A 15,717-nucleotide genomic window follows, 5' to 3' on the forward strand; every position below is an offset into this window, starting at 1 on the left:
GCTTCCATTCTACTTATTAATAGCTGGTGAATAAATCTTTTTTTTTTTTTACATGAGCTCTCCCTGCTCTTTTGAAGGCTGGAACAGATTAGTCAATCGTTTTGTGATCTCTAGTTCCTAGAGCAAAAAAATCTGTTGCTAATTTCTGCAGGCTGCTTGGCTCTTAAATGAAGTTTTCTTTTTAAATTTACTTCATGGGCTAAATTCAGCATAATTGTTGCATACTGTAAAGAATTTTCCCTTCTGCCAACTAATCTCTTTATGCCCAAGTGGTATCTCTCTGTTTTTTCATAACTAGCTTTAATTTCCAGTTGATCTCCACAGGAGCTTTCCATTGGAGCTTTTGAAGGCAACCAGTCAATTGATTTCCTTCCTAGTTGCCTCAGCTGTGAAAGCTTTTTGGAAGCTATGCCTGCCTCTAAAAGTTCTTTTCTTTTGCAATTGCTATCCACTGAAAAGGCACAGCACTCTATGAATCTACCTCCACTAGGGTCTTCTGCAAGAATTCATGACCACAGGGATTTGAAATATAATAGCTTGTCAAAATGATGAAAAATGCACCAAAATCAAAGCTAGCTGTTTGTGTTGATTGCCAGCAGAAATAGAAGAATAAAAACATCTTCTGGATTCTTCATTTTTTTTCCAGATTAGGCCCGTTCTGTTCCTTTTTTATTACTTTCCAGGATTTCTGGTGGAAATTACTCAGATTTTTGCTGTATTTAACCATAACTTTATTTGGTGAAAAATGGTCATCAACATCAAATCTACATTTTTTTTCCTGTAAAAACTAAATTTAAAATCAGCCCTTCTTTTACTTTTTCATTTTTAGGAATGTTTAATGACATCTAATTGATGCGTGCTAGCAGTGTATAATCTCCATGAGTGTTATTAGGAGTTGTGTGTACGTTATTTTGGGCCATTATGGCTAATTTTGTTCCAGACTACTTTTAAGCTTCATTTTAAACACATTTAAGCTAGCCACTACTGTCAATAATTTCAATTTAATCGGGAACATTTTAAGGTGCAGTAGCATAGATGCTAAAAATTTGCATTGTGCTGGAGCACATAATTTAGATGGCAAGCAAGTCCTTAAGAAACTATCTCATAGAGACTGGTAGCCTATTTCAGAAGCATCTGAATGTTGTCAAAAAAATCAAACATATATTTCTAGCAGTATTTATTGCTAGGGAGTCCTAATCCCTGAAATATTTTTTATTCTTGTGCGAGCATTGTTTGTTGCAGGGCATGTTCCAGTGGTTTGGATTGTTGTGGTCATAAGTGTACTGTGGCTTTCATAGATTTTATCTATGGAGCTGGTTGGGAAAAGGAGAGGCTGTTATTCTGCAGAGTGGAAAATAGAAACTGGCACCTGTGAACAGTGGCTCTGCACTCATTTTCCATCTGCATTTTCTTCATCTATGAAGAAGCCACAGCTTGGTTGAAGTGGAAACACTTTTTCATCTATGCACAATATGAAATATTGTGCAACTAAGTTGTACAAGTTCTGTTGGGTGCAGGTCATGCCATGGTTTGATTTTTTTATATATTGAGGGAGAAATCACGGTTAAAGAATGATGTTTCAGGTGGCCTTGCATTGAAACAGGTGTAGTTATACGTGTCCTCTGGAGAATGAGCTTTTCTTGGTGGTTTTAGTACTAGGGCTAAGACATGTCAAATGCTGGGTTGCAATCTGTTCCTGTCTCTTCAGTTCCTGCTTGTGTCCCAGATAAAGTCAGGCCAGAATGAGAGACTGTTCACTGTGGTATCATTCAGATGCCTTCAAGTATGAACTGCAAGAAGCGAGGGACCAAAAGTGGCATCTGAGGTACTGGAGGTGTTTTCTTCAGAAGTGTTCCCTTCCAGAGGCAGAGGGAGATGTAGCAACTGTGGACAGATTGAACCTGTGCTTGTCAGGGGAAGTTGCAAGGCAAATATTCCAGGTTGTCTGAAGGGCACCTGCGGTCCCACCTTCTACAAATGGCTGTAAATGCATTTAATAGGTGTGATATGTGCAGCAGTGTGTGCCGGTGCCTCTGCTGGGAACCTACTGCAGAGATACAATCAAGAGAGGGAGGAAAACATGAGTGGTGTAAAATGCTTAACCAGCTTCAGAGCTCTTGTGCATCTTTGAAGTAAATATCCACTTCCACAGCAGGTTACTTTCATATGGTTATCTAAGAAAAGCTTATCATCTGCTGTCCTCTAATTTCCTCAGCAGTCATAACTGCTGAAGAACTTATTGAGCCAAACTCAATAGCAGCTCACTACTGACGAAAATTAGAGATTTCAGTTTGTCTCATCCAGTGAAGTACAGCTCCTGGAGACTGCCCCAGGACACCACCCTGTTGACATGTTGCCTGTTATTCCATTAAAGCTGGAGGAGGAGCATATGCAGACCCTGCGGAGAAAAGACTTGGAAGTGCAGAGCTTGACTTTGCAGAACAAACTGGAGGAGAAGACCTGGAGTCAGGAGAAAAATCTGCTGCAGCAAGAACTCAGGCATTTCAAGCAGGACACCTTTCTGCTGTATGTCAAACTGAAGTGGCTGCTGAAACACTGGCGGCAAGGCAAGCGGATGGAGGAGGAAGGGGAGGACACATTAGAGGTAACTGTCCCACCTTAATAACCCAGTTGAGTGCTGGGATGTCCCTTCTTTAAGTGTGGACTTGAAATATGGTGTGGCACAGCGTCTTTCAAATTGCACATATGTTGAAAGGGGATTCAAATTAAACATGAAAGCTGGTGTTGGCTTGTGCTGAGCTGTATTCTGCATATGTTACAGATCATCCATCGTTAAAGCAAAACCCTTAACTAGTACAAACAGCTGGTCCTAAAATACTCTCACAGAGTAAATGAAAAATTAATTAGGTCTCAAAGATATAACTCCTGAGTAATTTTTGAAAGAAAAAAAAGTACATTAGCAAGGTGAGGGAGTCAAATCTGTTTAGATGGATTGAGTGCTGTTGTTTTTCTCATCCTGTGCACAGTACATTCCTTACAAAGCCTTCAGCAATACAGATGGAGGGGAGCTCTGTTTCTGTGTTGGCAGGAGAATTATACAGCTTCATGTGGGAACTTCCAGTGAATCATCCTTATTTGTTCCCCTTCTCCATACACACGTCTGTCGCCGTCAGCAGCAGTACATCAGTCGTCATCATGGTGCTTTTCTAAGTAGAGGCTAAATCAAGATCAGGAATTTCAGAAGTACGTAACAACCTGGAATCCCCAAGCTGACACATCTCAGCAGGAGTGTGGTTGCCAGCCAACATGCACTGTGAAGGAAGTGTTGAGTTGCACACCCAGGATTACCATTTGCTTCTTAGCTAAAGGAAAAAAAATAAAATGTTTTCCCATTCTGACATTCTTCACTAAATTCTTGAGAACAATAGATTTGTTTTGCAGGTTCATGCAATTCTGCAGCCATTTGGTAAGAAACAAAGTAATTTTTCTCAATATTTTTGGTCCTTTTATACCTAGTGTTTTTCGAGGTTTGCTGCATTTGGCAGCACAAGTAACCTTTCAGGTCTGGTCGGAGTGTGCTTAAGCTGAATAATCCAATGTTTTGTATTCTTAGATAAAGGTGGATGAACAACTTTAGATTCATCAGCTGTGGTAATATGAATCAGAAACAAGAGATGAGTAGCTATTTAAAAATAATTTTGTTCTACTTTACTTCAGCTGTGTTAATTTCCTTCTGTGTAAATTAGCTCATCTTCTAATACCTAAAAGCTTTCATTTATTGACTGGATTTTTTTTAACTGGTTAATTTATTACCAGCCCACTTTTATTACCAGCCCAGCTTGTTTTGCTCACACTTTGCAGAAAATAAAATTATAGATTTGGATACTTCCTGATCTCCATTACTTCATCACACAATACACCAGTGTCCTGCATTGTTCTTGATTAATGTGTGATGGATTATATCCATCATGTGACATGAGACCCATCCCAGCTGCATAAATCCCCTGTGTTGCTGGCCTGTACAGTGGTGGTGTGTTCACCTATGCAGTAGGTGATGTACCACCCAAAGATCAGTTCTGTGGCCTGAGCTGAGGTCAGTATATGCCACCACAGAGATGCAGTCCCTTCCCTTAGTCCTTCAGTAGATTTCTGGCCCCAGAGGTAAATGGGAAAATCGTGTTCCTGTGTTCCTGCATCCCTGTGTTCTTGCATTCTAGATCGAGCACCCTGAGCCCCTCCCAGACTTCAGCATCCAGCCTGAGCAGAAGGCAAATGATGCAGAGCGAGAGGAGGAGGAAGAGGATGTTGTGTTTGCACTGACAGATTTCTCCCAGCATCCCACCACGGAGAGCGCTGATCATGGACCACAGCTGCAGACTGCAGAGCTGCTGCAGCAGCAGAAGCAGGTACTACACCATTTATATATCTTGCCCTGGGAATGGAAACTGTGGATTTTCTGAGAGAGTTCTGTGCTGCTGTGTCAAATCACCTAGAATCATACTTGTGTAAATACTTCTAGCTACATAGCAATTACAGTGGATTTCATCCATTATATTTATATTTAAATTTAATCACGAGCAACATGATTACTGTTCTTCTGTTGACAGATGCTATCAGTGAAAAATCCTATTTCCTCTTGTGGCTGTTTGCCCAGAAACATCTATCAGTATGTGATGGTTTGCAGAATTTACAGGCTCCTCTTGTCTGAGCACATCTATTGTATTCTACTGTCAAGCTTTTAGCAAGAACATGTGATTTTGTTTCCTTTAAATAATTTAAGAAACTAGCACATGTATTTAATGTTTCCCTTAGAGATGATGGGAAAACAATGTAAGAGCTCCTTCCTGTCACTGGGCTTGTTTTTAAAAGTCTGAAATCAAATCATATTAACTTTACCCTGGCATCTCCTGTACCCTGACTGTGTGTCAGAGCACTGCCATATATCCTAGCTTTTCCCTTTGTACATTTAATATACTAACAATCCTAATCTATTTGTAACAATACAAATAGAAAAAGAAGACAGATTTATTATATTTTTTAAATGAAAACCATTCGTACGAGACCATCCTGTTACATGGATTTATTTGCAATCATAAATAGAATGGAGCAAGATTTCTATGTGAAAAGCAAATACAGGGAAAAAAGTCTTCAGTCTTTATGCCTGATGTCCCTTCTCTATCCAAGCCTTTGACATGGGAGCCTGCTCTGCAGTGACAGCTCTCAGGCAAACATGTGCTCCCTATGGTGACAATACTTAGCTGGAGTCACTGCAGCCCTGGGGATTGTGCCTCTTTGCATCTGAGCTCTTCACCTGGAATTCCCCAGACCCTCATGATTATGGACAACCTGTTTCCTAACTGCCTATGTGTTTCAGCAGGCAACAGGAAGTCTCTATCCTATAAAAAGGATATTCTCTAACTATTCTTGTCTTTGAAGAGTGCTATCAAGTTAGTATTCATTTGATTCGTTTGGCATTTCGAAAGGTTCTACCTTGCTGATCACCCAGACCCATCACTTTCTTCTTCTCAGCAAGATCTTTTCTGGTAAAATGCTGTAGAAGGCCATGCAAGAGATGCTCATGAACACATAATCTGATGGCATTCCATCTGTAGACTGATTTATTCTAGGATCAGTAAAATAAATATATACCAAAATGTTGTTTCTTTACAAATGCTGTCATGTACTAGCATTCCATATAGAGCTCTTAAAATAACCAAGATCAAATGAATTATGTACTCTTTGAAATAATCATTGCTTAGACATTAATCTCAGTAAAGGTGGCAGAAATGGGCAGTAAATTGATTGTAATTCATTTTTATATACATCACAGCAGTTCCAGCTAATCTTGCTTGAAGAATTGATCCATAGGAACTGACCACATTTTGGTACTCACCGTGATGATAAATAGTGCATGATATCCCAATGAACTTGTCAGGATAAAACAGATTCCTTGCTCCCCAGCCAGAAAAAAAATGGTATTTCAACACTGCAGGAATGAATAAGTTTGCTAAATATTTCTCATTTAGAGCACTATTATTTCTTTTGCTTGCAGACACTAGGGTATCTCCTCACAAGCACTGCTGTGCTGAAAAACACACTGAGTTTTGAGGGGTTTTCTGCAGGTTCCTTAAGCCCACAACTGGAAAAAACACTGTTTATATGGGGAATTTTGAATGATTGGTGCAGCTGGAAGTCTCCAAGGTTTGCACCTGCCCAGAAGAACCCAAAGTTGCTGGATCTGCCTGACAAGCTCGAAGATGAAATGCATCAGCACATACTTCACATCAGGAATGAAACTTTTAGCTAGTCTAGGAGCGGCTGAGATAACTAGGTCAGAAAAAAGAAAGAGGTTATGGTAACCTGAGGTTACCCATATTTATTTTTAACATTTAATGTTAATATTTAATGACTTGTGTTTTCAGACTGCACTCTTGCTGCTGACTTTCTTACCCTGCCTGGAAAGTGGAATTGTTTTGAGAAATATTATAAACCCAAAGGCCATAATTTCAACATGCAACTTTTAATTTTATATTGCTATGATATGAGATACTCAGCTGGCTGAAAAATAGCCCAGTCTGGCTTGTCTGGGATTTTTCTTTGGACAGTGTGTGGAGGGATATAGGCAAGGCAGAGCGGAAAAAGCTGATAAGAGGCAGAGTAGATCTGAGAGGGGTCAGTTCATCTTTTCCTGCATGACACTGTCCCTTGGCTGGCAGCTGGGGGACACAGCAGGAAGTGACAGGCAAGGTTAAGAGCCAGGCTGCAAGTTTGTTTGTATTTAGGAGATAATCAAGCAAGTTGGACTGGTGGCACAGCAGAGGAGAACAGCCTGTGGATAAAGGAAGAGCTTTGTTTCAGTTGAGTATGAAGGGAGAGACGCCTGTTGGATGGTGTAAGATAAGGGAATAAGGAGAAGAAAGTTTATCTGTGGTCCAGTGGAAAAAGCATTAAAAAACTATGCAATAGTGTTGTTTCTGGGAGGGGTTTCAAGAAAGTCTCCAATTAATCTCTTTTCTCTCATACAATGTTTGTTTTCAAAGCTTAGCTAAGAGAAAAGCCCAAAGGAATAGTCATTAAGCCCTGAATATACTGAAATGGGTTGCACCAAGATCCAGCTTCTCTTTTGCCTAGATCTGTGATTAGACAGAAAAAATACACGGTTCTGCTTTGCTGTTTAGGCTCCTGACCTTGTGTTTTTAATTGACTGCTCTACTAAACTGCTTGTAATACCAGCCTGTGGCTAAAGTCTTTGGTGAAATTCTCAAGGGAAATTCTCAGAGAAAAATGAACTGTGATTGAAAGCAGATCCAAACTGCTCTTGTCCAAAACTTTTCTAGAGCTAGATGCTCCTGTTTCTGTGGTTGACTCAACTTAGTAAATGCTCCAGTGTTCTGGACTTTAACTGGAGTTTGCTACATAAAAGTTTTGTTTGTTGTCAGCTGTTTCTTCTATAAATCCAGAACTATGGATGCAAGTCATTAAACTTTTGTAAAGCTTTTTTAATTATCTTGGGTTAGCCTTTGTAATTATCTTGTCTTAGATCAGTTGTGAATCAGTGAGATTCCTCTAAGCTTTAAATTTTAGAAACAGCTAAGGTGCTAAAGAGCCACCTCCTTGCACAGAAGACTGTCCAGAGAATCCATGACAGCCATGCCAAATTTCTGCTGTGCAACATGTCTGAAAGGAAGGGGAAGATTATAACAATACTTGTTGAGTATTTACAAGACTGAGTCTTATGAATAAGCTGTTTTGCCAACAAAATCTAAAGCATGGCTAGATATAAACGTATTTCAGAGCACATTCCTTCAGAAGTACTTTCTCTGTTCTCCAAAACCACTCCAGTTTGGCAAAAGAGAAAAAAATAATTTCACAGACTTCTCCAGCTTCAGACTATAAATACAGAGTCATGCAGAAGAGACTTCTCTGCAGGAGTACCATGTAACCAAAATTGGATTTATATTGGCTAGGTAATTAAAATCCCAGCAAACCAGGGGGCACCTGGGATACTTGTCTCATAACAGTGACATTGATGTAATGCCTCTAGAAATAAGAAATGCCCTCAACACAGTAGGCTACAAATCTGCAATGAGGCTGTTTTGAGTCCTTTATGTACTAGTCCATATCTTATTCTTTGCAAGCCAAATTTTATAGGACTTTAAAATTATCAAACGTATGCACAGGAATGAGAGTTGTAACTTGCTTTGGTGTCATTTGGTTTTGCTTTTCTTCTGCCTCATTTCTCTTGTGGAGCCTTTTGACTGCTTTGCCAGAGAAAGGTTTGTACAGCACACCAGAAAATGCAGAACGTGGCTCTTGAATGAAACCACTTTCCAGACATTTGGAGTCAGGGTTTTCAAAGAGGATGAGACCAGATTTTGATGCCTCCAATACCCAGCAGCTCCTGTTGTGACATTAAGGGCAAAACTTCAAAGGAGTTCTTATTCTGATTATTACACAAGGGGCTTGAAATGTTTGGAGAATTTAGCCTTAATTAGGTAGTAGAATAAAAATGCATAGTGGAAACATAAAATCTCATTGCATATTGAATAGTAGGTGATCTTATATGCATGATGGAGACTGCTGCTGGATAGCAGGAAACTGCTAATTGGCATTAAATGTTAATGGAATTAATTCTGCTTCTGTGGGTGCATTTCTTGCAAAACCCCATCTTGTACACCATCACTTTTCATTAGCCCAGCCAGATAGGTCAGTCCATGAGCACCTGCAGTCATTTCCCTACATCGAGCATATTTTTGCTGATGCATCAAATGGCTTGGAAAAAATAGACCACGTTTGTTTGTTTGTTTTCTAAAGAAAAAAGGCACCTTGGCATGTATAATTTGTGAATACCAAACTGGGTGAGGTGGGTTCTGTGATGCCAAAAATCTGATGAGCATGTGAAGTCAGCTTAGTTGTCGGCATAAAATTTTATAAGTATTGCCATTGAAAAAAGCACATGACCATGATTTAGATTTTTGCATACTTCTGTTTACTTGACTTGTCTTCAAAGAAGCCTCCATGTAGTTACTTCGTGACATACCAGGTAAGAGGGAATGCAGGAAGCCTTCACTTCGAAAAACAAATTTTAAAAAAAAATTGATTAGACTATCATGCAAGGATGGAGACAACTAATTTGAGCTAGGCCTTCCCAATGGAGTTAACACATTCCTGAGAACCAGGTAATTAAATGCTGAATTTTTCAAGTAAGCTTCCCCATTTTTCTGCCCCTTGCTGTGTCTGCTAGTCAAGTATAATTTCATTAAAGTGTTTTCCAGTTAGGATAGCTTGTCAGATACAATCTCTGGCTACTCCCTGGTGTTTGAGAGGCTCATTGGGAATATTTGATTTAAATTTTTGGTAAATAAATCATATATTTCTGTTTTCTGATTCAATGACTGCAAAAAAAATCATGGGAAACCTTTTCTTTTACTAATCCAGAACAAATATTTAGAAAATATTGTTGATATTTAACATAAAAATGGCAGATTTTGCAAGTGCCCAGAGAATGTGCAGAAGGCAAATGCCAAAACTAAGGAAAAATAAATAAGATTTGAGTAAGAATATGTGATGTCAGCTCTGGGCTAGACTTTTAACTTAGCTCCACTCTGGGTTTATGGCTACCACAGGAGCTCTGACAACATTTTCAGCATGGTTATGACACTCTCAACAAGACATGAATGGGGGTTTGCTCTTTGATCCCCTCTGCAAGAGGGAAAGTGGCCTCCCTGGCCTTCAAGCCTTTGATACCCAGGAGGTGCTGCTGCAAAACTAACCTAGGTGCAACTGCCTGGTGTGGAGCAGGAATATGAAGTACAGACTACTGAAACACCTTAGCAGAGATACTCAGCTCAAAGCCTCACTGTATTTCCCAAACCAATTTTATCTGATAATACAAAAGCATTGAAAAGTTATCCCCTTTCTTTATATGTAGTTTACAAATATTTGGCACTTGATACAGAGCAACTGTACGTGTGAGACAGACATGTAACTATCCAACAAACCTCAGGAATGATATGCTAACTTTGGTTTACAGTATTAAAAAATGTTATTAACGATGTCCTCAGTCCAGAAAAATGCTTAGTGCCTTTTTCAGAGTAACTTAAGAATCTTTGGCTTTCAGGAATCCTCAGCACTAGAGCTAATGAGAAGAGAATCACAGAATCATTTAGGTTGGAAAAGATCATCAAGTCCAACTGTAAACATAACACTGCCAATTCCTCCACTAAACCACATCCTAAAACGTCACATCCACACATCTTTTAAATACCTCCAGGGATGGTGACTCAAACGCTTCCTGAGGAGCCTGTAGACAGAGAAGATTGCTATTCTTAGTTTTCTCATGCAAAAGTTAGCCCAGGAACTTTCTCTTCCGTGCAGTGGACACACAGTCATTTTTCATCCTAAAAAAAAAGAAACTGGGGATTGAAGCCAGCATCCAATGACAGCACTTTGTCTGCTTTGTTGTGTCAGGCAAGTGAAAGCCGTAAGCTCCTGAACGCTCTGAAGGGTTTGCTGGATGACTTCCGCTCGGAGCTGCGGGACGAGGAGCGGGAGCGCCAGGGGCTCCAGCAGCAGTATGCCCTGCACAAGGCAGCCTGGGAGGTGGAGACCACCGAGCTCAAGTGTCGCCTCCAGCAGGTAATGTGCCCTAAGTCCAACGCCTGGAAAGGACAGCTGAGGTGCTTAATGAAACAGGAAATTTACAAGACCTGAAAAGGGACTTTATTAATGCATTTTATCCTGGTGTCTGAAAGCTCTCACCTGAAGCCTGATCAAAGCTTTGCTGCTTGAGTTGCCTCTTGGACTTCCAGTTGTCCCAGTACTGCCCATGCAGCGTGCACTGTGTGATGTGGGTGAGAACAAAGGAACTGAACCTCTTGCTGTATTTTCTCAGCAGAGTTGGGTGGTGATGTATCAGCTGTTGTAATGAGACGTGTGGGTGTCTGTATTTATTGGAGAGAAAAATGTCTTGTGGTTGGCATGCTCACAATTAGTTCATCACTGTACCTTGGTGTGTAGCAACTGCAGTATTTGATTTATAGCAGAGAAAAGAGTGATTCAACAACACTGAAGTGATAGATCAATATATTGATATTAAACCAGCCATTCAAAGCTACTGGTTAGTGATGGAAGAGAAAGCTCTCGCTACCTGCCACGGGGTACTGTTAGAAGTATTTGTATAAAACCTGGCTCCAGGTGCATCAGTGTCATGTATGGCAGTTCACAGAAGATGTACTGTTTCTGAAGCAAGATAAAAACAAATCAGCAAAAAACCCACAAGAATTTATTTCCAAAGCTGATGACATAAAAGCTCCTTTTTTACACATTGAAGAGGGAAGGGGTGGGAGAATTAGTACATTCAGATCTTGAGAAAAATCGTACAGCTTCTCTGCAGAAGTAAAATATAATAAAAATATTCACTGTTGGAAGGGTGGTACATTTAGAAGGATCTACTAAATTTTAGAGGCTCACTGTGACACACAGAGATGAGATGTGAGCACTGCTTTTCCTGCCCAGGTACAGCAGGCTGCTTTCCCAGAGTGAAGGAGGCAGCTTTCATTTTCAGCAGTCTTCTCCTAGAAGATTCAAATTCTTAGTTCCAGTGCTTCTCAGTGCACCAGCATTTCTGAACACTGTATCACTTGAAAAAGGAAACAAAATCAGTTCCTGTTTTGGCTCCTTCTAAAATATCTTGGTGACAGATTTACCTTGAGCTTGAGATGGCAACAAAGAATGACACTTGGAGAAATTCTGACCACAGAACTGCCAAGCTTTCCTACTTTGCCTTTGCGTGGGCAATAAACTTCCAGGCTGCCACTTTGGCTGGTGTTTGGCACCAGGATGGTGCTGCCACTCCTGCTCAGGGGTTTCCACCCTTCCTTCTGGGGCTTTTACCAGGCTCTTTGCTACCTCCACTGCTACACTGGAAATGCTATACAACATTTGGTAATTACTGGGCAATGGGTGTTACTTGTTAGGGAGTTAGTGTTAGGGGCCAGACCCTGTGTATGCTTTGAGAATTTGCATTGAGGACATGGGACCCATTAAGGATATGGGAGTCCCTCACTAGGATTCTGACCAATGGTCCAGCTTCAGGATGCCTGGGGGGAATATAATATATCATGTCATATATCGTATATCATATCGTGGGGACTCAGGTGTGAGAAAGATGATGTCATGTCGACTTTGTTCAAGTGGGTTGCTGCTCTTTCAAAATTGACTTTTTTGGTTTGGTTGTTTGGTCATTTCAAAGAAACAGCTGGACTCTGAAAACTAGTGGTAGAAGATGCCAGTGTTTTTAAGATTTCCCTGTCACTGCAAGTGGGTGTAACAGGATGTTCCCTGCAGCTCAGTACAATTTAAGTAACTCAAAAAATAATCTCTCAGTCAATTGTTTGGGGAGGCTGTTCCAGAAACTAGTAAGCATCACTCCTGAATCCAGTCTGAAATGCTTTTGCTCAGAAAGTTTGGGCTTATTTTCCACATAGGGCAAGGTGAAGGTGTTGTCCTTCTCTCTTGCTAGAGGAATATGCTTCCCAGCAGGCCTGCTGCCTCTCATTTTTGAGGACAACGTTAACTCCAGAGGTGGAAATGAGTTTTTGCTGCTTTTCACTCCATTTCACCTGCAGAGCTAGGGGATGTATCCCATTCTGAGTCACACACACATCTACTGAGCTGTCAACAGAAGGTCAGATTCCAAGGATAAATTCTTTACTCACTTGAACTTACACAAAACAATTGAGCACTTTTTCCCTCTGACAACAGTCCAGCACTGGCCCAGCTTGACCAGAGAGGTTATACAATCTCAGCACTTGGAGGTTTTTCAGGATCCATCTGAACAAAGTCCTGTACAACCCACTCTGACCTCAGAGTGTACCATGCTGGAAGGAGAGGGTTCAACTAGAGACTTCCTGACACCCCATGAAGCTTTTATTTTCCTGTCAATCTGTTACCTTGGGCTAGCTCTTCTGATCTGTTTAAGCTAACCCCCGATCATGAAATTGAAGAAGGGAGGGAAGGTGGCATCAGATAACTGCCCTTAAAATCAGTTCAGAGTCCAGAACCTCAGAGATGGGGGGATGATCTTGGGTGCACCTGCTGCTGCTGCTGCTAATACCTTCTCTTGTTGGAAGTCAGGAGAGTCATACAAGAGCACCACTGCTGAGGGTTGCTGTGGGATAGGCCTCTTCAGAAGATAATTCACTCTCCTTAGGTTTCAGGTGCACTGAGTGAGAGCACAACAGCAGAGCAGTAGCTGAGGACATTGTCCTGGAAATTGTCTCAGAGATAATAATGAGGTTGGAGTTTTTCTCCATGTTTCCTTCATTACTGGTACCTATGTTCTCATCAAAAGGATCATAACTGATGCCTTAAGAGCACGGACTGGTAGAGCTTGAGAAGTTATCCCCTGTAGTTTTCACTGTCTTGATTTTAAAACTTTTTCCACTCTGAACATATGTGATCATTTTTTGAGGTCCTAAGATGTAATAATTGCTATTATTCTGCCATTACCTTTGTAAAGTTAGGTCTTTAACTCTAATCTATTGTCAGGCACAGGTTTTTATTGCAGAAAGTTTAACATCCTAGTAACATTTGACTTTATTGCCAGCTGGAAGGCAAGAGTGAGAACACCTCCGGAGAAACAGGTTCAGATGCGAAGGGAGCTTTTAAAAGGGAAAGAGAGGAGCACAAGAAGCTTCTGGCTGACAGTCACAGTGTGGTGATGGACCTCCGCTGGCAAATCCAGCACAGTGAGAAGAACTGGAACCGGGAGAAGGTGGAGCTCTTGGACAGGCTCGATCGAGACCGGCGAGAATGGGACCGCCAAAAGAAGGAGCTGCTCAGGCGGATAGAGCAGGTAAGGAGCCATCAGGTAAGGATAAGGAGTCATCTTGGGTGAGCAGGGCCTGTCTGAAAGAATGAGGCCATTGTACCATTACTACACTCAGGGCAAGCTCAAGGGACAGCATAAAGAAGCAGCACAGGAATTATTTTTCTTCCTTGGCTACATCGATGTCTCTCATGTTATGAAACAATTTATATACGCCAGGGAGTAAAAGGAAAATGCTCATAATCCTATAAAAGACCACTTATGAGAAATCAGCTCTAGGTTAGAGGTCTTTTCCTCATTTCAATTACCCTGGACAAGCATGGTCACATTCTGTTTGAAAGCTTTAGTGCATCTCTGGGCTAGAACACTCAACCCACAGAGTTACTCAGGGTTTGGTACTACACAGCTTCTTGCCAAGAGTGACTGTTCTTCTATGGATTAGCCACCAAAGATGCAGCTGCTGCAACTATTCAGTCTCAACTGAATTATTTTTCTCTGGCAAAGGAACACAGGAGTTAACATGAAGAGCCCTGACTGATAACAAAAACAGTTAACAGTACTAAATATTCAGAAGAGTATTGGTCACATGAATTTTGTGCAAACCTCTGTTATCACTTGCAAATCTGGGAAATGCACACCTACCCCTTTGTTTTCATGCCTATCTATATTTTCATCTGCTTAGTATTAGAGACAAATAATACCTAATTAATTTATTATCAGCCTGGAAGCCACACAAAAAATGAAATTTTATGTGGGGGAGTTAAAATACTGCTTTTGACTGATTGTTCAGCTCTGAGTCATGCATTCCAGGAAAAGCAAGAGAAACAACTGAAATTGTGGGTCCTCAGCTAACTGAATGCTTTCTGTCCTTAGGACATCAGAAATGGAACCACACCAGACCTGTGCATGCCCTTTAGAGAGCATTATACTTGAGAAAGAACAGAGTGCCCTCACAATGAAAGCCCAGTGTAATTTCATGACCAATTTTTGAAAAGGATTCATTGTCTGTGTCTCATGTTCCCATGTCAGGGCTAAAACAAGAAGTTAAAGAAAAGACACCAGGCTGGAAATATTATGAGTGCAAGACTAAACCTTGCTTTGAGCTGTGGCTATTAAATCCACAGAGAGGCACTAAGGAAAATCTCATGCTCACATGGGTATTTCTAAAATCAATGCTAAAAGTGTAGGTCTAGGTGGGCAGTGCCAAACATGAAGATTTTATAGACCAAGAAAGGTGATTTTTGAGCTTCTAAATTTCAAAATATCAACAAACTATAATCTGATTTTTTTTAATCTCCTATGTATCTGAGGGGTTTTGTGTGTACTTCATGCAGCTTTTTGAGATAGTCTTTATAATGGAACACAGTAGTGCTAAGTTAAAACCTAAGTTAATCTCCTAAGTTAAAATCATCGGACCCCATGAGCCTTATAGCAAAGCTCATCATGCCAAGTTCCTGGTTTGCAGGGTTCAATGGCAGAGCGTGCTTAGTTAGTTCTCCATGAACTGGGCTGGTTTCTAACTGTTGGGTTGTAGTGGCCAAACTACCTCCTATGGATTCTTCATGCACAATGGGAATTAAATAACCCTCAGAAAATTTTCCAACATACTAAGGACATAGACAGAAACTTTTCTTTGAAGAATCACTGGTACCTCTTTGGATGTTTCTTTTCCTGTCCTTATAAATTGTGAGGGTTTGGGTACATCCTCAATAGCTTGAGGGACTTAACCTGGTTAAAGACTGCTTTTTCCATTGCCTGGGAATGGGGCACATTGAAGGAAGCCACAGAAAAATCCCTGTTAATGTTACCTAGCTTTTAATTATCTTAAAACCTGACATAACCTCTCAGAGTCATCCTGGGAGAGCCTACAAAATAGCTCTTAGCTAGTGCTGGAACTGATTCCTTTTGTTATGTTTCTGAAACAT

General features: G+C 40.7%; 1 protein-coding gene across 9 annotated transcripts in view; it reads left to right on the forward strand.

The window, feature by feature from the left end:
* Positions 1 to 15,717, forward strand: part of LOC311163506 (microtubule cross-linking factor 1-like) — a 102,195-nt gene that overhangs the window by 70,906 nt on the left and 15,572 nt on the right. For all 9 annotated transcript variants that reach the window (XM_084222405.1, XM_084222408.1, XM_084222406.1 and 6 more), the window contains 4 exons: positions 2,375 to 2,605; positions 4,179 to 4,367; positions 10,432 to 10,599; positions 13,571 to 13,819. In XM_084222405.1, coding sequence (XP_084078531.1) covers positions 2,375 to 2,605; positions 4,179 to 4,367; positions 10,432 to 10,599; positions 13,571 to 13,819 — 837 coding nt within the window. The remainder of the gene's footprint in view (positions 1 to 2,374; positions 2,606 to 4,178; positions 4,368 to 10,431; positions 10,600 to 13,570; positions 13,820 to 15,717) is intronic.

This window comes from Fringilla coelebs (assembly GCF_963513975.1).
Source record: "Fringilla coelebs genome assembly, chromosome: 1".
In the NCBI taxonomy this organism is placed as follows: Eukaryota; Metazoa; Chordata; class Aves; order Passeriformes; family Fringillidae; genus Fringilla; species Fringilla coelebs.